This window comes from Chinchilla lanigera, unplaced genomic scaffold (genome assembly GCF_000276665.1).
Source record: "Chinchilla lanigera isolate Chin_1 unplaced genomic scaffold, ChiLan1.0 scaffold00171, whole genome shotgun sequence".
NCBI lineage: Eukaryota > Metazoa > Chordata > Mammalia > Rodentia > Chinchillidae > Chinchilla > Chinchilla lanigera.
This window is the reverse complement of record NW_004955572.1, coordinates 1,306,718-1,329,217: the sequence shown is the minus strand read 5'-3', so window position 1 is coordinate 1,329,217 and position 22,500 is coordinate 1,306,718. Positions and strand designations below refer to the sequence as shown.

Sequence of the window (22,500 nt, the reverse complement as noted above, 5' to 3'; positions counted from 1 at the left end):
AGTTAAGATAAAAAAAGAGAAGAAAAAGAGCTTAGACAGTAAAAAAAGTTTTTGATTCTTTGGAGCAACTAATTGTTTCTCCTTTACGTCAGGAACACTACAGACCCAATACTAAATAGGGCCTGAATTCAGGAACCTTTCTCAGTATTAACAGCTGAAAATCCTTTTACTTTCCTACCCAGGAGTAGTTTCTAAGATGGCTGGTCTAAGGCCAAGAAGCAGCCCCCAGCACCTGTCCCAGGACTACCCTCCCTCTACCCCCACCCACTGGCCAATTAACTCAGGAATTTGTGAACCAAATAAAGCTAAAACCCACTTCCTTCTTTTACAAAATCTCTATATACTGTCCCAAAGGAGACATTTTAGGAAAACTACTGGAAAAAGTCAATGTTTTCTACCATTGTGTTCCAAGAGCCCAAGTTTTGCATTTGATTACTAATAAGAAAAAAAAAAAAAAAACTAGCTATTTGGCTAAATTAGCAACAATAAACCTTGTAAATTCCCTGCTGGGAGTTTTTACTTAATCCTCTGGCATTCTCAGCGGGGGTAAAAGAAAACTAAATGCTGTCAACCTGTTGATTGTTCTAACTACATAAACATTCAACAGACATGTAAGAAACGGAAATACATCTTTTGCAAATGGGAAGGGGAAGCCGGGCTTGGTGGAATAAGCCTGTAATCCCAGCACTCAGGAGGCTGTGGCAGGAGGATCGCTGTGAGTTTGAGGACAGCCTGGACTACAAAGTGAGTTCAAGGCCAGCCTGAACTGCATAGTGAGACCCTGTCTCAAAAAGGGAAAGAAAAAAAAACCCACCAAAAAAAAAAAAAAAAAGGGAGGGGGCTAAGAGATGAAGGGGGGAGAAAAAAGAATTAAGATGTGTGATGTACATATACCAACTGCCCAGAGGAATGTAATCATTATATACTGCAGGCATGTATTAATAAAAATAAAAATTTTTCAAAAGCATGTACCCAAACAGTTTATATGCCAGAAACTGTGTCAGGTCCCTGCCTTTAGAAGCCAGTGAGGGAATATAGTGTGAAAACTAACTTCTGCAACATCTAACACATGTACAAAGTGCTGTGGGAAAAGGCAAAACAAGACCTCCCCTAAAGGTGGTTCAGGCCTCTAATTCCAGCCAGCACTCAGGAGGCTGAGGCAGGGGGACTGCCTTGAGTTGGAGGCCAGCTTGGGCTACATAATGAGTTCAAGGCAGCATGAACAACATAGTGAGATCCTATCTCAAAGAAATGTAAAATTTTTAAAAATAAGTAAAAAAAAGAAAAATTCCAGAGACCAGTAAAAAAGAAAAGAAAAATTCCAGAGACTGGCTTTGGTGACACATTCCTGTAATGCCATCATTCTGCAAGGCTGAGGCAGAAGGATCACAAATTGGAGCCCAGTCTGGGAAATTTAACAAGACCCTTTCTCAAAAATTTTTTTGAAACTATGAAAATAGTTGAGGCCAGCCAGGGCTACAAAGTGAGTTCAAGGCCAGCCTGGACTGTACAGTGAGACCCTGTCTCAAAAACGACCAAGAAAAAAAAAAAGAGAGAAAGAAAGAAAGAAAGAAAGAAAGAAAGAAAGAAAGAAAGAAAGAAAGAAAGAAAGAACAGGGCTGGGGATGCAGCTCAGTAGAAGGCTCTGCATTAAACTCTGAGTACAATCCCAGCACTCTGGGAGGCTGGGGCAGGAGGATTGCAAGGTCCAGTTTGGTTTGACCAATTTACCAACTTAGGGAGATCCTGTCTCAAAACCATAAAAATAAGCTGGGCACTGTGGTGCACCGCTGTAATCCCAGCCCTTGGGAGGCTGAGGCAGGAGGATCCCTAAGTGCAAGGCCAGCCTAGGCTACACAATGAGCTAAAAGGCCAGCCTGAACTACTTAGCAAGACCCTGTCTCAAAAAAGCATATATAAGAATGTAGCTTAGTGCAAAGGCCCTAGGCTAAATTCCTAGTACTGAAATAGTATAGAAGAATCACAAAGATGATATTTTTTTGTTTTTCTTTTGCAGGTGTTGAGGCAGGGTCTTACCATGTAGTTCAGCTGGCCTTCAACTCACTATGTAGCCCAAGCTGTCCTCAAATTCGCAGCAATCCTCCTGACTCTGCCTCCTGAGTGCTATGATTACAGGAGTGAACCACCCCATGCCAGGCACAAAGATGATTTTTATGCCAGGGCTCAAAGTCACAGTTATCCAAAAAGGCAAGCGGTTAGAGGGTACATTCTGGGCAGTGGTGACAAAGGCAGAGCAAGGAATTGATAAAGGGCTTGGCCTGTATATGGAACCATAGAGTGCAGTGAGGCTAGAAAGTCGTATGTCTATTTGGGAAGAAAGAAGATGAGGCCCAAAAGTGCCCGGCATACCAAGCCAAAACTGAGAACTGCCTTGTAGGATGGTAGATGGCAGTAAGACCAACAAGCTAAGATTTCATGAGGGAAATGACAGACCTGGGGATAAAAGCAGCTTGTGTGGTATAGGTCGTGGTAGGTAAATAGATCCTTGGAAACCTTTCTAACTTTGTTTAAAAAGACCCACTTTTTTTCTTAAAATGTCCTTGGAGAGCGGGGCACGGTGGTTCACGCCTATAATACCAGCACTCAGGAGGCAAGAGGATCACTGCAAACTTTCAAGGCCAGCCTGGGCCATGTAGTGAGTTTAATGCCAACCTGAACTACATAGTGAGACCTTGTATAACAAAAATTAAATTAAAAACAAGAGCCCTTGGCTAGAAATGCAAATCTTTCTGGGAAGTTTTTGGGCATTATTGGCCACTATCTTTGTGCTGTTTGATGACAGTCTACTCATATAGAACTCTAATAGAACTTAGGACCCAGGAAAAAGAAAAAACAGAAGCCTGAAAGTGGACAGATGGAAGCACTGGTATCTGTTTTGAATATACCATGTAAGTCTTGGTGTCCAAAATGAGGTAGTAAGCTCTCGAGGCCAGGGAAGATGTCCTAAAACATTAATCCTTCCTTCCTTCTTTCCTTCCTTCCTTCCTTCCTTCCTTCCTTCCTTCCTTCCTTCCTTCCTTCCTTCCTCCCTCCCTCTTTCTTTCTTTTCTTCCTTTCCTTTCCTTTCCTTTCCTTTCCTTTCCTTTCCTTTCCTTTCCTTTCCTTTCCTTTCCTTTCCTTTCCTTTCCTTTCCTCTCCTTTCCTTTCCTTTCCCTCTCTGTCTTTCCTTCTTTCTTTCTTTTTCTTCTTTCTTCTTTCTTTCTTTTCTTTCTTTCTTACATCTCTCAGTTCACACAATGCTGAACAACTGTGTAAGAGTAAAAACATATAGAATGTTTCATTGAATGAAAATTAAGTAATGCTGCGTCTCTATAAAGGACGATGAACTGGCTAATTTTCAGGAGGTACTGACCAAGGTTATCTTAGTTCATACAGTTACATTCCTTAGAACAGTGCTTTGAAGTGCTACCTGTTTGTAAATTTACGAATATTACTGCAACTGAACGGGAATGGACATAAAGATAAGAGAAAGCTGCTTATGGAATACAAAGATAAACTTTTATACTGAACTAAAGGATAGCTGATGCCTGTTCATATTTGATTACATTCTAGAAATAACCCCTAATATGCCATGGGTGTCTAGGTCTAGGCTTTTCAGTCATCTGAGTTACATCTGAGTTCTGTAAGTTCAGATCCTTTGGCTCTTGAGTTCACTTTGAATGACCCAGTAGTGTGATTTACTATTTAAATTCTCCGTGAAATACTTTATGTGAGTTTTGGAGAAAAATAACTTTTTCTTTTTTTCCTTAAGTGATTAATAATTATCTTCCTTTTGACATTTTACAGCTTCATTTTATTTTATGCAAGATCAATCTTCACATTTTTTGCACATCTTAATACAAATAAATAATTTTTATTAGTATATGTTTGTGATAGTATTTACATTCCACTTAGGGAATTGCATCGCCTTCATTTTTACTCCCCATCCCCCTTTCCCTCTCCTCGCCTGCCTTCCCCAGGCCTTCTTGCCATCTCCACAGTCTACTTCCTTGTTTCCTGCATGTGCGTGTGCACACGTGCACCAGCACACACACACACTGTCTCTCTCTCATTTTGTTCCTTATTTATATATTACATTTCATGTACTAGAGAAACCATACAATATTTAAAATTCTATGTCTGCTAAGTTTGGTGGTGCACACCTGTAATCCCAGCATTTGGGAGACTGAGCCAGGAGGATCGCCTTGAGGTCTAGGCCAATCCAGGCTACACAGTGAGTTCAAGATCAGTCTGAACTACGTAGTGAGACCCTGTCTCAAAAAAATTCTATGTGTGATTTACTTCATCAGCATTATGGTCTCAAGATCCATCCACAGTGGAGCACAGTGGCACATGCTTGTAATGTCAGGTAGGCTTGGGCAGGATGATTGCTGCAAGTTTGAGGTCAGCCAGAGGTATACAATGACTTCAAAACCAACCTGAACTAGGTAGCAAGATCTTGACTAAAAAAAAAATCCATTTTCCTACAAATGAGTCAATTTACCATATATATAGATATATCTATCTATATCTATCTATCTATCTATCTATCTATCTATCTATCTATCTATCTTCCTTGAGTTTGAGACCAGCCTAGGCTATATAAGCAAATTCAAGGCCAGCCTGCACTACATAGTGAAACCCTGTCTCATAAACACCAAAGAAAAATTAAAATAAAAGCCGGGCGTGGTGGTGCACATCTGTAATCCCAGCACCCAGGAAGCTGAAGCAGGAGGATCACTGTGAGTTCGAGGACAGCCTGGGCTACAAAGTGAGTTCAACACCAGCCTGAACTGCATAGTGAAACCTTGTCTCAAAAAGAACAAAAAAATTAAAAATAAGATAAGGGCCGTTTTTACCAGAGTAAGATGTGTTGTTTTGATTTGCATTTCTCTAATGGCCAGAGATGCTGAACATTTTTTCATGTAGTTATTGGCCACATGAACTTCTTCTTATAGTGTCTATTCATTTTAATTGCCTATTTTTTTATTTTGTCTTTTATTTGTGGGAGTGCTAATATTTTGTCTTCTTGATATATTCTAGATATTAGTCCTTTCTCTGAGGTGTAGCTGACAAATTTTTTCCCATTCTGTAGGTTGTCTTTCCACTCTATTCATTGTTTCCTTTGCTGTGCAGAATCTTTTTAATTGAATATAATCCTATTTCTTGATTTTTCATATTAAATATTATGCAAATGGGATTTTGCTCAGGAAGTCCTTGCCTATGCCTATCTTCAAGAGTGTTACCTATTTTATCTTCCAGCAGATTGTGTTTCTGTTTTTAGATCTAGATCTTTCCTCCATTTTGATTTGGTTTTAGTATAGGATAAGAGATATGCATCTAGAGTCATTCTTCTACACATGGATAACCAGTTTGCTCTGAACCATGTTTAAAGAGCATATATTATTTTATTGGTCCTTTTGTTGAAAATCAGCTGGCTGAAGGTGCTAGGGGTTTTCTGCATCCTCTTTTCTATTTCATTGGTCAATGTGCATGTTTTTGTGCCAATATCATGCTGTATTTATCACTGTAGCTTTGCAGTATAATTTGAAATAATACTGCGTTTGATTTGCTCTTATTGCTCAGGGTTGCTTTGGCAATTCTGGGTCTCTTCTGGTTCCATATAAAATTTAGAATTTTTTTATAGTTCTGTGAAAATGTTGTTTGTATTCTGATTGGGAAGTGAACTAAATCTACATATCATTTTTGATAATATGGTGTCTTTCCATTTTCAAATGTCCTCTTCAGTCTTTTTCAAAGCACTGTAATCTTTGTTATAGAGGCCTTACTTTCATGGTTAGTTTAACTACTCAGTATTTAATTTTTTAAACTACTATGAATGGGATTATTTTCCCAATTTCTTTCTTGTCGGCTTCATCATTGGTATATAGCAACATTATTGTACTACTGAGTATTGATTTTGTGTTTATATTATTGGGTGTTTGATTTTTTCCTATCACTTTGCTGAATTTATTAGCTCAAAGAGTCTTTTGACGAAGTTTTTTGGATTTTCTATGTAAAGGATCATGTCATCTGCAAATAGGATAGTTTGACTTCTTCCTTTCCTATTTGAATCCCTTTTGTTTTTGTCTCTTGTGTGATTGGTCTTGCTAAAGATTCAAGGCCTGTATTGAACAGGAATGGTGAAAGTGGACATTCTTGTATTGTTCCTTATTTTATGGCTTTTTGAGACAAGTCTCACTGTGTAGTCCAGGCTGATCCTTGAACTCATTATGTAGCCCAGGCTGGCTTCAAACTCCCTGGCAATCCTCCTGCCTCAGTCTCCTGAGTGCTGGGATTACAGGCATGTGTATCACGCCTAGCTTTGTTCCTTATTTTAGACAGAATGCTTCAGTTTTTCCCCATTTAGTATCAAGCTGGCAGTGTTTTTTTCATAAATGACTTTCATCAGTTTGCAGTAAGGTCCTTTTATGCCTATTTTTCTTTAGCATTTTTTTTTTTATCATGAATGCATGCTGGATTTTGTCAAAGACTGTTTCCACATCTATTGAGATGATCATGTGATGTTTTTTAATCTTTACTTCTGCGTGCATGCATGCATATGTGTGTGTATGACTATCAACTACTTGGGGATAGCTAAAATATAAGCATTTATTCTATACACTCAAGAATATTTATAAGCATTTATTAAGTATACCCAGTACATTTATCAATTTACTCTTGTTTTGTTTTCATTTTGGTGAGATTTTTTAGAGTCTCACTATATACTTCAGGCTTGCCTCAAACTTGCAGCAGTCCTCCTGCTTCAGCTTCCTGAGTACTGAGATTGCGGTATGCACCACCACACATGGCTGGCTGAGAATCTTTGTGTCCATATCTGTTTAAAAAATCGACCTGTAGTTTTCTTTTTCTGTTGAGTCCTTTCCAGTCTGGGTATGGAGATAATGCCAGCTCCAAGGAATGTGTTTGGCAGTGCTCCTTCCTTTTCAGTTTCATGGAAGGGTTTGAATATAGAATCTTAATGACCTTTTTAACGTGCACAGTTTGTGGCAAAAAGCAACTTACATATTACTGTATGTGTGAGAACCAGAACTTTTTCTTCTTGTATGTGTGTATGTGTATTTCTACTTGAATCTTCGTATCAATTTAAAAGAAGAAAAACCTCCCACGTTGTCTTCTGAAGAATCAACTAATTGGGCCAGGCATGGTGGCACACCCTGTAGTCCCAGCACTCTGGGAGACTGAACCAGGGGCAGGTTACAATTTTGAGCCCAATCTGGGCAACTTGGTGAGACTGTGCTTCAAAAAGGCAAGGAGGGGCTGGGGAAATAAGAATGTCCTACACGAGAAGGGCCTGGGTTCAACCGTGTGTGTGTGTGTGTGTGTGTGTGTGTGTGTGTGTGAGAGAGAGAGAGAGAGAGACAGAGAGAGAGAGAGAGAGAAAGACAGAGAGAGACAGAGACAGAGAGAGACAGAGAGAGACAGAGAGAGACAGAGACTACCAACTACTTGGGGATGGCTAAATCATAAGCATTTATTCTATACACCCAAACATTTGGCAACCAGAGTTAAACACATTCTCAACATTAAAAAATATTTTTCAAGGTTGAATTCACTGAACCCACAATAATCAAGATGTGTAATGCAGAACACCATACAATTATAGCCATCATCAGACTAAACTAGATCAGTCACTTAATACATATTCCATATATAGAATCTTTTATCTTGTGAGTCCCATTCATACTTTAGACACATTAATTAAACTTTACTTGCCAGATGAGGTGTAGTTATTATTGGCTTGTTGTTATCCAAGCTATTTATAAAGGAAAATATAGGCATGAATGAAGAAATACACATGAGGACTGGTTTTCCTAATGTCTATTACCCTATTTATGTAGGAATTTCCTTACAAAGGCAGAGTGTACCCTGTTTTCCCTTGTTTGATCACTGAGATTCCACATGGTCTTCTCCAGATATCTCATAGAAGAGGATTGCTACAGTATAGCTTCCCTGGAAGCCTTGTTACCCACTGAGTGGGATTTTCCTTAAAAACAGGAGAGAATAATTTATAATTGCAGCTCTCTGTGAGGCTGAGACAGAAAGATCATAAATTTTAGCCCAGGCTGGGAAATTTAGCAATTTAGTAAGACCCTGTCTCAAAATGAAGCATAAAAAGGCCTAGTGTGGTGGCGCACGCCTATAATCCCAGCACTCTGGAGGCTGAGGCAGGAGGATTGTTGCAAGTTCGAGACCAGCCTGGGCTACAAAGTGAGCTCAAGGCCAGCCTGAACTGCACAGTGAGACCCTGTCTCAAAAAGACCAAAAAAAAAGAAGCATAAAATAAAAGGGCTGGGGATGTAATTCAGTGCAAAGGCCCTGGGTTCTTGAGTACCACCATCCCAACACACATACACATACAGAGACTACTTGCTTAGGAGACTTCCCAATATACTTCTGAAGCAAGCATTGTATAAGATTGTGTCAAACTGGGCATGGTGGTGCACACCTGTAATCTCGGCACTTGGGAGGCTGAGGCAGGAGGATCCTTGTGAGTTGGAGGCCAGCCTGGGCTACAAAGTGAGTTTAAGGCCAGCCTCAACTGCATAGCGAGACCCTGGCTCAAAAAGACAAAAAAAAAAAAAAAAAAAAAAATGACTGAGGTCTCTCATGGCTTTCCAAAGTGTTTCAACAACATATGTACCTGAATACCTCTATCAGTGAGGGGAGTGCTTTACTAGAACAGCAACTCATGTTGGGAAGAAAGGGACTGATCATGAAGGGTGTTGAGACAAATTAAAAGGAAAAAAGATTGTGTCAATAAAAAGTAAGTGGGGTGAGGTGACACACACCTGTAATCCCAGCTTCTCTGGAAAATGAGGCAGGAGGATCAGGAGGATCACAAGTTTGAGGCCAGCCTCAACAATTTGAGACCTTGTTTCAAAATAAAAATATAAAAAGGCTCAAGGATGTAGCTCACTGGTAGAGTGCTTGCCTAGCACAAGTAAGGAAAGGAACAGCTGGGTAAAAAGTGGTCTATTTTCTCAACCCACTTTTTCCCTTTTTTATTGGTTATATAGATTAATGGATTTCATTTTGGCAGATTCATACATGCACATAACATACTTTGATCATTTGCACTGCCCCCAATAACCCCCTTTGTCAGTCTACTTTTTTGAAGAACCATCTCTGAAGCATGGAAATATGAAAAAGGCAAACCAAGTCATGCTGAGATTCTTCAAAAAGAAAGAAAAACTGGGATGGGGAACTGGATAAAAGCAGGAAGGGAAAAGCAAAAAAAAATTATATATAATATATATATGGTAGTTGAGGTAGTTATACTACTAATTTCTCTTAGTTCATTGAAAACAAAGGTTTCTGGTAATATTGTTTGGACAATTAAATGGCAATATCTTGTGCTCCGACTAATTTAAAGATAACAATATGCAATGTATTAGTCATTGTTACCCTCCTATTGTTTTGATTGTTTTGCTCTTTAAAATAAAAATAACTTTATCATAATAAGAGTTTTGTTATGCTATCCACAGCAGGGGGCTGCTATGGGATGGCTGAGGAAATGAAGCTCAAGCAAAAATGACCCCAACAGCCCAGTGTGGTGGTGCACACCTATAATCCTACCACTCAGGGGGCTGAAGCAGGAGGATCTCTGTGAGTTCAAGGCCAGCCTGGGCTACACAATGAATTCAAGGCCAGCCTGAACTGCAAAAAGCAACAACAACAACACAAAAAGACTGTTATGGCTTTTGTTTAGATATCCCTCCAAAGCCTATGTGACCACAGGTGGAGCTTTTTCAGAGGTGGATGATCTAGAGTGAGTGACTGATTCATTACTTGATTCATGGGATTAAGGGTGTGTGATTACTAAATTGGTCCACTGACTGGTTTGGCACTGTTCCAATCCTGGTAGTCTAGATAGAGTATAAAAGGGGCAGAAAGATGCTGTTAAACTCTCATTTGTTTTGTTACCTTCTATTCTCCTCTGTGAATCCACCCTGCCTTGGAACCAGCCGATTATAGGCTGAAACCTCTACGAACTGTAAGCTAAATAAACCTTTCCTCTTTTAACTTTGGGTGTCCAGTATTTTGTCTCAGCAATGAGAAAAGTAACTAAGACAAGGCCGGGCGTGGTGGCACACACCTGTAACCCCAGCACTTAGGAGGCTGAGGCAGGACTATCAATAGGAGTTTGAGATCAGCCTAGGCTACAAAGTGAGTTCAAGGCCAGCCTGAACTACATAGTGAAACTCTGCCTCAAAAAGACCAAAAAAAGAAAAAAAAGTAACTAAGACAATGACAACTATATGATGTGAATGAATCATTTTCCTATCCTGAATTTGCTTTATAAAAGCAAGGAACTTAATAACAGATGTTGAATCTGTAAGTGCCAAGTAAAATATAAATACATAAAACAAATCTCATGTTTAACAAAACCTTTTATCTTCAGTGTAAAATGGTCTCACCAACCTAAGATTGACATAGTACATCAACCATTTGAGCTTGGCCCCTGAGCTCAGAGCTTTTGATCTGCCATTCCTGTACCTCATGGGAAAGCTGGCTGAGGGGCTAACAGGAGCAGGCCATTTTCCCCAGGAGTCTGGAAGCAGGGGACCTGACCAGCCACAGATTACTTATCCTTTTAGTACTGCCACGCACTTGCATTTATGGAGTTGCCGGGCCTGTGTTGATCCTTCCGTTCACTTTCTCAGGGACTCCCCTAGGCCCTCCATGTCCCCTCCCCAACTCTGCTTTAACCACTGAACAGTTTACCCCACGCGTGCCTAGGGCAGCACACTTGTTCGCATACTGAGGATCTCAAGTGCTGCCCGGGCAGGTGTCATTTCAACCAGTTGATTCTTGTATTGAATAAATTTGATAAAGTTGTTGTTTTTATATTTCCTGTCATACGATCTTATAAAAATATTCAACTTTTGGCCAATGCGTATTTAAATAATTGGACTAGTAAGCGGTTAGTCTTTGATCTAGTCTCACAAGCAAAAGGCCAATTTACAGTTTATGTCTGTTCCCGACTCTGACTGCACAATAGAATCACCTGTGGAATTTTAAAAAAATCTTTGCCCCAGTCCAAACCTAGCCCAATTCAATCAGCAGCTCTGTGTACAGGGAGGGCTTCAATTATCAGCATGAAGAAGTTTGCTGGGTGAGTTTTACACACTTACAAGGTTTAGAGACCAAAATTATAGGTAAAGTAAGTGTGCCTTGGGATTTGAATGGGGGCTGACAAGCTCTCACACTCCCTTTAATGCCTAAAATTTCACAATCATCTATTCACTCCTTCAGTTAAACATTGCCTCCTTTGCATGGAATCCCTCTTCAAATGCAAATGCTGTGAGGCAACACTGGACTAGTCCTAGTTCTCCTTAAGGTTAGTGCTTGGGGGGCACTAATACAGAAGTCGTGGAAAGTGAGGTAAACCAAACTAAGAGGCACTGCAGAGAGGGGAGAGGAAGGTAAGACTGCCAACAGAGAAGGAAAGATTTCTGAGAGTACATGTTGTTGACCTGACAGTGTTGCTTAGGGCCAACACTACTGCTAATGACTGCATAGTCAGGGTCTACTGAAGTCTGACAGTTTATCTCACCTGACAAAATCACGTGAAAAGAAATGTAGCATTTAAAAAAGATGTTTAATTTTTTTTTTTTTTGGTCTTTTTGAGACAGGGTCTTGCTATGCAGTTCAGGCTGGCCTTGAGCTCACTTTATAACCCAGGCTGGTCTCAAACTTGCAATGGTCCTCCTGCCTCAGCCTCCCAAATGCTGGGGTTACAGGCATGTGCCACCACACCCAGCAAAAGATATTTAATTTTTCATAATAAGCAAAGCAAAAAGCGACACTGGGAACATAGGTTTAGAGCAGTGGTGGTGAACCTATGGCATGCATACCACAACCGGTTGCTTGTTATCCCTGAAAGCTCTAGCCAGACGTGGTGGCGCGTGCCTTAATCTCAGCACTCAGGAGGCTGAAGCAGGAGGATCACTGAGAGTTTGAGGCCAGCCTGGGCTACAAAGTGAGCTCAAGGCCAGCGTGAACTGCATGGGGAGACCCTGTCTCAAAAAGAAAGAAAGCTTTGAAAGGTTCACCATCACTCATTTAGAAGTATCTATAAATGCCCAACTTCTAAATTATCACTCACTCTATGGAAGGTTTAAATACCAAGTCATCTATTTTTTCCTAATTCTATTAAATGTTCTTTATTCCTAACAACAGCATTATTTCTCTTGCCAATTCAATTTAGTCATTCAGGGCCAGGGATATAGCTCAGTGGCACAAGTGCCTACCTGGCAAGCACAAGGTCCTGAGTTCAATTCCTAGTATATAAAAAAAAGGAGGTCCTCCAATTTAGTCATTCAACAAAAATGTATTGAGGAACTACTCTTGGCAAGCCGTGGTTCTAGATGCTGTGAGACAATACTGAAGTAATGCAAAATTCCTTTTGAAATTAGGGTCTTTCAAAGCACGTACACAATCTTAGTTTACCCTCATAATCTCACATGAGATAGGTCAGGCACCATCCCCATTTTGCAGATGAGGATGTAAAGGATGTAAAATTGCTCAGCAAAGGATGTCAAATTTCTCACCCAAGTCACAAAGCACACAGACTTTAATCCAGGTATTCACTGTCAAATATATCACCTCTCAGCTTACAGTTTAATAGATATGATATAAAATAGCCTCAAGAAGTTGACAAGTTGGCTGGGCATGGTGGCGCACACCTGTAATCCCAGCACTCCAGAGGCTAAGGCAGGAGGATCACTGCAAGTTCAAGACCAGCCAGGGCTACAAAGCGAGTCAAGACCAGCCTAAACTGCACAGCGAGACCCTGCCTCAAAATGACAGAAAAAAAAAAGAAGTTGACAAGTTTAGAAAAGACTCACCAGAAGAAAAGGGGGACCCAAATAACCCCTGTATTGAGATGAACCAAGTCATAGCACCCAAAAGGAGACCAAGCTTGCATGCAGTTCAAGCCATCATCATTAAGTAGCAGGCAAAGCACACTTCAGGTATCATCAGTCCATGCCTTGGCTGGACCCTCAGACAAGGGCTGATCATCACAGGAGGTAGAAATCAGTTTATTCTCCCTGCCAAATCCAGGTAAACACTGAACAAACCCTGCTTGAGGGCCCATTATGACCCACTCACTGAGTGTACAAAGACAACCTTGGGGCTGGGGATTTAGCTCAGCGGCAAAGCACCTGCCTGGCAAGCACAAAATCGTGAGTTCGGTTCCCGGTACCGGAGAAAAACCAAAAAAGACAACCTTTATCCTCATACAGTTCTCAACTGACCTAGTAGGTGAGGCAGACAATTATAGGACAGAGTAATAAAGGCCGCTACGAGAAAAAGAATTAAGCGGTGTTATGTGCATGTACCAACTCCCCACGATGAGAATGTAATCATTATGTACCGCAAATATATACTAATAAAAATTAAAATTTAAGCCTGGCATGGTGGCGCATGCCTATAATCCTGGCACTTGGAAGGCTGAGGCAAAAGGATCGTTGGGAGTTCAAGGCCGGCCTGGGCTACAAAGTGAGTTCAAGACTAGCTTGAACTGCATAATAAGATCTTGTTTCAAAAAGACCAAAAAAAAACCACCTTAACAAAGGCTGCTGTGGGAATACAAAGGAGGGACTCCTGGCCCAGCCTAGGTGAGAGGAGTGTGGTGGAACAGGGGAAGGGGAGGGAGTTAATAACTTCCAGAGAAAGAGATTCAGTCTGAAGGCCAAAGGGAGAGTGGAAATTATCAGGCAAGGTAATGAAAGGGAGCAGGGCACACAAAAAAGGAAGACAGGGAGCACAGTAAAATTGCGAGAGTGAGAGAATACGGCATATTCAGGAAAGTGAGAGGAGACTGGTTATTAGGGGATGGCCTCAGTTCTAACCAGATTCTGGACAGCTAAGAAGGGAAATCAAGGCAGCATCCTAATCTCAAATCTGGTATAGCAGTCTCTGTCTTTTAGCACCCAATCTCTTTATTTTATTTCAGTTTTTTGTACAGGGATTGAAACCAGGGGTTTTGCACAGAGCAACATATGCAGCCCTTTTCATTCTGAGACTAGGTCTTACTGAGTTGTTGAGTTGTTTAGGCTGGCCTTGAACATACAATTCTTCCTGCCTAAGTCTTTCAGAATGTTGGGATTACAGGCATGTCCCACCATGCTCAGCTAGTACCAAATCTTAATTGCATGCTGTACCTGCTGCTGGAGCCATGGCTACAGATAACACTGCTTGCCTTGAGCCATACTACTTTAGGAAGTAGACTTACAGGTTGGGCTGGTCCTTAGCTGTAGAGACTGGGAATTCCAAGGCCAGGAGGGTATGAAACAGGGGAAATAAGACAAGGGTTTACCTGGTAATATAACTATAATACTGGGCTGTATTACAGGAATCTAAATGAATTAATCCAAAGTTTGTGAAACTATGGTCCACACACAAAACTCAGCCATTTGCCTGTTGGTGTAAACAAAGTTTTATGGGAACACTGTCATAGTCATTTGTCTACATATTTTCTGTGGCTACTTTTATGCTTAAAACAAAGAAAGAAAACAAGTTCAGAGTTGTGACAAATTGTATGATAATGCAATAAAACATTTCTGTCCTGTCCTTTACAGAAAAACATTGCTGATCCTTACACTTGAATATACTCAATGCTAAAAACAGAGATTTGGAAAATGTTTAGCTGTTATACGAAAAAAGGAGAAAGTAATTTAAAACATGCTAAGGATTTTTCTATTCCTGGTCTGCACCACCTTATTTATTTATTTATTTATTTATTTTTTGAGACAGGGTGTCCCTATGCAGTTTTGGCTGACCTTGAGCTCATTATGTAGACCAGGCTGGCCTCAAACTCATGGCAATTCTCCTGCCTCAGCTTCCTGACTGCTGGGCACACCTTTAATATAAGTATCAGCCAGCGTGGTAGCGCATGCCTATAATCCCAGCACTCAGGAGGCATTCTCAGCGGGGGTAAAAGAAAACTAAATGCTGTCAACCTGTTGATTGTTCTAACTACATAAACATTCAACAGACATGTAAGAAATGGAAATACATCTTTTGCAAACGGGAAGGGGAAGCCAGGCTTGGTGGAATAAGCCTGTAATCCCAGCACTCAGGAGGCTGTGGCAGGAGGATCGCTGCATAGTGAGACCCTGTCTCAAAAAGACAAAAAAAAAAAGGCAAGGTAATATTCTTTGTTAGGAGAATGGCTAAATAAATTATGTTACAATCACACACAAAAAATACTATACTGGCCAGGCATGGGGGCGCAGGCGTGTAATCCCAGCACTTGGGAGGCTGAGGCAGGGGGATCCTTGAGAGTTCAAGACCAGCCTGTGCTACAAAGTGAGCTCAAGGCCAGTCTGAAGAACATAGCGAGACCCTCTCTCAAAAATGACAAAAAAAAAAAAAATAATACTATACTGAATTTTAAAAATGAGTAATTATAGCAACAAGCATAAGTCTCAAATAATTTTCTGTGAAAACAACAAATCATAGGATATATACTATTTGTTAACATTTTTTTTGCCTGTTGCATACAGTTTATTTCACTAGACTGCAATTTTATACACAGAATGAAAGGGGTTATGGATTCTTCATATATAGATTACTTTCTGTACTATGAAAGGACCAATTTTTTTTACATTATATCATAATACCCTATCATTAAAACAGTATCATTAAATTTTTCCAAACTACATATAAACAGAGATTTACCACACACAAGATAAAAGAATAGCTTCATAACATATTTGAGTCACAAAATGTGAATCTAAAACACATCACTGTGATAAGGACACTGCTTCAAAAGTACCGCACCCATGGCGCAGTGGCCAGATTTGATTAATCCTTATCTGAACCAAGCGGTTCGGTGTGACCTCCTGTATACCTGGCAGCAGCTTTTCACTGTGATTTCAAAAGAAATCTTTAATTAAGAACCCAAACTTTGCTGGACGCGGTGTCACATGCCTGTAATCCCAGCACTTGGGAGGTTGAGGCAGGAGGATCATCGCGAGTTCAGCAAAGCCCTGTTCAGCGGCGATTCTGAGCCATTGTGTGGTGGCACGCGGCTCCTGGCAGTCGGCTCTGCTTCTTATTTAACTGATCCACACCCCGCTGCCTACTGTGTCACAAAACAGGAAAATGAACAGCCTCACTCTCTGACTCAGTGGCATCAGTTCCCTACATAGGCAGAATTAGTTCTTAGAGCCTGGAGGGGCTGAGGAATCCTAGGGGCTCTAAGGCTTTAAAGCAAATGTTCTGAGTTTCTTTGTCATTCATTTCCTCTTCCCCTTCAGGCTTCCTTAGCCTGGCTTGGTGGCGCAGGCCTGTAACCCCAGCACTTGGGAGACTGAGGCAGGAGAATCATTGCAAGTTCGAGACCAGCCTGGGCTACAAAGTGAGTTCAAGGCCAGCCTGAACTGCACAGTGAGACCCTATCTCAAAAAGACCAAAAGAAAACCAAACCAAAACAAAACAAAACGAAAAACAATAACAACAAAAACCAACCAAAACAGGCTTCCTTAGGTTTCTACAAAATCTAGTATCACAACCTCAGCCCTCCCGTTGGATTTATTCTCCTTGTTTTGATAACATTTTTATAAAATATACACAAAAAAATTTATAGATAGAAAATGTAATAAAACTATTAAAATATAAAAAGGAAATAATAAACAGAAGATCCAAGATATCGTTCACCAGCGTTTAGTTTTATATTGAGGTGCTCAGGTTGGAATAAAGTGGTAAAAAAGCAAAAAAAATCCAAGATATCCTGGGTGTGGTGGCATCTACCTGTAATCAGTACTCTGGGATGCTGAGGCAGGAGGATCACATGTTCCAACCCAGCCCAGGCAATTTAGTTACTTTACAAAATCCTGTCTCAAAATTTAAAGTGGTGCTGGAAGTGTAGCTTAGTATGAAGGCCTTGGGATCAATCCCAGTAATGCCAAAAAAGAAAGAGAAAGAGACAGACAGACCAGGGGTAGATTTCAAATAGAGAATTTCTTCAGAGGAAATGTGAAATGTGAGGGCAAATTTTAAGGAAGACGGGGCAGAGAATTTAGGGAGATTTGAAACTACTGGTAATGTTCTAGTTCTCAAGCTAATGATAGGTTTGTGAATGTTTTATTATGCTCCATAAATTACATGCCATACATTCTTTTATATGTATTAAAATTTTACTTTCTAAGCTGGGTGTGGTGGTGCACTCCTGTAATCCCAGCACTTGGGAGGCTGAGGCAAGAGGATCATTGTGAGTTCGAGGTCAGCCTGGGCTACAAAGTGAGTCTAAGGCCAGCCTGAACTGCATAGTGAGACCCTATCTGAAAAAGACAAAAAAACAAAAACAAAAAAATCAAAAAGACAAAAATAAATGAAATTTTATTTTTAATTTAATTTAATTTCCCCTATTTTGAGACATTTGATTATTTCCATTGCCTTACAACTACAAACATGTTACAGTAAACAGCTATAACAGACTGGGAGCCAGGCATGGTGGCGCATGCCTGTAATCCCAACACATACAGAGACTAAGTCAGGGGGATAGCTGCAAGTTTGAGGCCAGCCTGGGCTATGAAATGAATTCAAGGCCAGCCTGAACTGCATAGTGGGACCCTGTCCCAAAAAGACAAATAACAAAAACACCTTTCTCCACTGTTGGCGGAAGTATAGACTGCTACAAACTGTGGAAATTGGTGTGGAGATTCCTCAAAAAACTAAAATTGGAGGTTCCATTTGACCCAGCTATTCCCCTTCTTGATATCTTCCTGAAAGACTTAAAAAGCACCATACCACAGAGATACATGTACACCCATGTTTATAGCAGTACCATTTGCAATAGATAAATTTTGGAAACGGCCCAGATGCCCATCAACTGATGAATGGATAAAGAAAATGTGCTTTTTATGCACAATGGAGTACTACTCTGCCATAAAGAAAGAATAAACTTGAAAAATTTTTAGGTAAATGGATAGACCTTAAGACCATACTTTTAAGTGAAATAAATCAGACATATATGTTTAAAAATTGCATTGTTTCTCTTGTGTGAAAAACCAAAAGAGTAAATAAGGACCAAAATAGATGACAGATACTGGGAAATGGGAAGCTGAACAAGGGAAGAAGGAGAGGAAAGGGAAGGAAAGGAAAAGAAAGAAAAAGAGAATAAGAGGAAAAAATGGAAACTAAACTTTTGTAAATAACGATGGAGCCAGGGGCATAGCTCAGCAGCAGAAGCACCGGCCTGGCAAGTGGAAGGTCCTGAGTTTGAGTCCCAGGACCAATAAGTAAGTAAGTAAGTAAATAAATAAATAAATAAAAGTAAATAACAATGGAAAGGAGTTGAAGGGAGGGGAATGGGGGAAAAAGAATAATGAAGATATATTGTGTACAGGTACAAATTCTCAATGAATGTGATCATTTTGTATATCAAAAGTATACCAAAAAGTTAATTTTAAAAGAAGTACATGTACCAACTCCTCATGATGAAGGTAAGCATTATGTACTATAAAAACTGAACAACAAAATTTAAAAATTTGAAAGAAGAAAACCAGAATCAAAAATTAAGAACACCTCTGGGCATGGTGGTGCATACACATAATCCCAAGACTTGCGAGGCTAAGGCAGGGGGATTGCTTTGAGTTTCAGGCTGGCCTGAGCTAAAAAGTGAGTTCAAGGCCAGCCTGAACTGCATAGTGTGACCCTGTCTCAAAAAGACAAGAAAAAAAGAAAGGAGAGAGAAAGAGAAAGAGAGAGAGAAAGAGAGAGAGAAAGAGAGAAAAAGAGAATGAGAAAGAGAAAGAAAGAAAGAGAAAAAGAAAAAAAGAAAGAAAGAAAAAGAAAAAGCAAGAAAGGCAATTAAGTAAATTACACTCAGTCAGGTCACCAGACATGTGACTGTGTAGCCACTAAATGCTATCTATGAAGATACAAGGTAAGAGAAGGCGTATTTAACATATAAATACACCTGTAATCCCAGCACTTGGGAGGCTGAGGCAGGAGGATCTTTGTGAGTTCGAGACCAGTCTGGGCTACAAAGTGAGCTCAAGTCCAGCCTGAACTGCATAGTGAGACCCTGTCTCAAAAAGACAAAAAAAAAGAGAGATATAAATATATGTGAAAAGTTAAAATATAATATTACAATGGCCTTCATCACTCTCAAAATTGTCTGTACATGTACAGAGACTTTAAAATAGACAAATCACATGCTAAGCTATTTTAAAAAGATACCCTTAATTATTTTTATTGTATGGCTTACATAATTAGAGTAGAGAATAAAAACTAGGCTATTAAAAAATGGTGTGTCAATATATGACTCCATCTTCTGCATGACTGTTGACTGTCACATTCCCTTAGCAACACTCAAATTTTGAAGTTTTTCCCAAAATATTACCGGACTACATTCTCACTGAAAAACAACAACAATCTAAATGAAGTGTGCTCTTGACCAGTCATTCCCTAATTGCAATTCTCTTTGGGGAAACTTATTCTACCTTGCAACTTGCTATTGTTTAATTATACTTGATGTTCTGAGGAATAATATCTTAATAATTTACTCAAGTTTATTGTAATTATTTTTTAGAAAAATTATTAAACCTAGATGAGGTGGCACACACCTGTAATTCCAGCACTCAGGAAGCTGAGGCAGGTGGATAGTTACAAGATCAAGACCAGCCTGGGCTACAAAGTGAGTCTAAGGCCAGCCTGAACTGCATAGTGAGATACTGTCTCAAAAAGACCAAAAAAAAAAAAAAAAAAAAGAAAGAAAAATTATTAATACACGTTTGCAGTATATAATGATTACATTCATCATGGGGAGTTGGTACATGAACATAACACATCTCAATTCTTTCTACTGCGGTTTTTCTTTTTACAATTATTCAGACTTAACTACAAGTTTCACTAGTTCATTTACTCACCATTTTCTTCTAAGTTGGCTCCATCCTCATCTGCTTCGTGTGATCCAGCTGAGTATGACATCTTTTAGGCTGTTAGAAAACAGAGGATTCACTGTTACAGCAGCCTTCTCCCATATCTGTACAGAGTTATGGACTCATTGACTCTAGTTTCTCAATTAATTATCTCCTATTTGTTCCATATCTTCAAGAACTTCTCACTGGTCTGATCACACCCTTCCCTGTTATCCTTTGTTTTTTTCTTTTTTGGGAGAAAAACGCATTTGATCAGACTAGCGATCTAAATTGGAAGTCTGACATGCTTTTTTAAAATTACAATCGTTTACACCCCCACTAACTTGAATGCGAAGAACAACCAAACCAAATCAAAACTAGCACTTAGCATGTCCTCCAGTGATTTCTGTGGATCACAGGAGGCCTGAATGAGGTCACAAAGCTATGACTGCTGAGGGTACTTCTGTGAACGCCATTTTGCTGCTCCGTTTTATCTACAGATAAGTACCATCCTGATATACTTTTACCTAAATTCTTCACATCACAGGTAAGTAAAGATTATAACCTTCAAGAGTTTGAAGATGATGAAACAGTACAACAAAAATAACTTCAATTTGTCTCAAAATGCAATGTCCCTTAGAATCTTGTGGCCCAAAACCTGGCCCATCTTTGGAAAGTTCCTGAAGGATACCCTCCCATCTCACAACCTTAGACTGGCAGTTTACCTCACTGGTACTAGAGGATCAACAGAACCTGTGGTTTTGTCCAGTTCCCTTGAAACCTCTGAGCCCAGGGCACCTTCAGCCGGCTGCCTGACCGCTTACATCCTGGGCTCAAGCTAATTCCCGCCCATGGAACTTGACCAATTGATGACGTTCTAGATGATTGACAGCAGATCTGGCCAATCCCTATAGAGAAATGCCATTGCCTAATGGGGCATGGTTGGCACCAAAAGCATAAAAAGAAAACTCTATAAATTATTTGACAAAGATAGATTTCAGAAAGTAGACCTATTCTGTCTTTAGTAATACCAGGTCAACCGAGGTTGTTCTGTGCTAAGACTGGCACAATTCATGAACGTACACTACTGAGAATGGGTGGTCCCTTTACCACTGGGTGGTGGTGAATGTCCTCCTTCGCTAGGTCTCCTCCTGCACCACCCTGACCCGAAGGAGAAGGAACATCAGGTTCCCTCATGGTCTCCACTGAGGGGGAAGGGAAACGGGGGAAATCTCATTACAAACTTCCAAAGCGGGCAGAAACCTAGGCCTCCCACTCCACTACATATTTTTTTCTTTTTTTGTGGTACAGGGGATTAAACCCAGGGTCTCTGCACTGAGTTACATCCCCAGGCCTTTATCTTTTATTTTCGGTCTCACTAACTTGCTGAATTGCCCAGAGTGGGGCAAAAATTCCGATCCTTTTGCCTCAGCCACCCGGAGTGCTGGGATTACAGATGTGTGTCACCATGCTACTTCCCTGCTCTGCCATTTTTGGTGTGGGTGAAGTTTTTCTTGGCATCTGGCTAGAATAGATCAGCCATCTAATATATTCTGTGTTGCTGGGTTGCTCTTTTCCTGCTCCATTGTCTAGAAAGAAAGTTTCATTGGAACTTTGTCTATGCTATTGCTGTTTCACATATACCTTTTCCAGTGTTGTAAATGGCATATATATTTGTTTCTTGTCTGTTATTGCTAGAATAAGAGAAAGCTATTGGAATATAATAGAATGATAATTGTAAAATGAAGGTGACTGTATTGGTGTTCATTGTAAAATTCTTTAATCTTTGTGTGAAAATTCATAATAGCCAGGCATGGTGGCACACACCTGTGATCCTAGCATTCAGGAGGCTGAGGCAGGAGGATAGCCATGAGTTTGAGTTCAAGTTCAAGGCCAGCCTTGACTGCAAAGTGAGTTCAAGGACACCCTGAATTGCATAGAGAGACCCTGTCTCAAAAAAAAAAAATAAAACAAATACAAAAAATCTTATAATAAACTGGGCGTGGTGGTGCATGCCTGTAATCCCAGCACTCCTGGAGGCTGAGCCAGGAGGAATGCCTTCAGTTCGAGGCCAGCCTGGGCTACATAGTAAACTCAAGGGCAGTTTAAATTACAGAATGAGACCCTGTCTCAAAAGAAAGAAAAAGAAAAAAGAAAACTCACAATAAATGTTGGAAAATGAAACAAAAAGGAGCTGTTTTATAGTAGCTCAAAAATAATACTTCAAGGCCGGGCATGGTGCCATACACCTGTAATCCCAGCACTCAAGAGGCTGAGGATCTTGGTGAGGCCAGCCTGGGCTACTTAGCAAGTTCAAGGCCAGCCTGAACTACAGGTATAGTGAGACTCTATCTCAAAACAAACAAACACCTTTAAAAAGGAGGGAAATGGGCTGACAGGCTGAGCATATTCAAGGCTGCCTATTACTGCCTTTCTACTGGACTGCCTTTTTAATGGCATCGCTCCCACAGTGTTCCACGGTTGCTGTCTACAGCATCATCCTCAGCACCCAGGGAGTGATCATATAACATTCGGAGTATTTTTCAATGTGCACTCAGCTGTGTTGATTGAGGATGTTCCCTTCATGGAGAAAGATTTC

At 40.3% G+C, this 22,500-nt stretch overlaps 1 protein-coding gene across 2 annotated transcripts in view; it reads right to left on the bottom strand.

Moving 5' to 3' along the window:
* The window catches only part of Cul4b (cullin 4B), a 56,657-nt gene extending 35,930 nt beyond the window's left edge, over window positions 1–20,727 (bottom strand). Inside the window, exons 1-2 of one of the 2 annotated variants that reach the window (XM_005413656.2) lie at window positions 20,627–20,727; window positions 19,911–19,979 (exon numbers count right to left, since the gene is read on the bottom strand). In XM_005413656.2, the coding sequence (XP_005413713.1) occupies window positions 19,911–19,971 (61 nt within the window). In that variant the 5' untranslated portion in view covers window positions 19,972–19,979; window positions 20,627–20,727. The remainder of the gene's footprint in view (window positions 1–19,910; window positions 19,980–20,626) is intronic. The other variant, XM_005413657.2, reaches the window with a different exon arrangement.
* Between the last annotated feature and the right edge of the window lie 1,773 nt (window positions 20,728–22,500).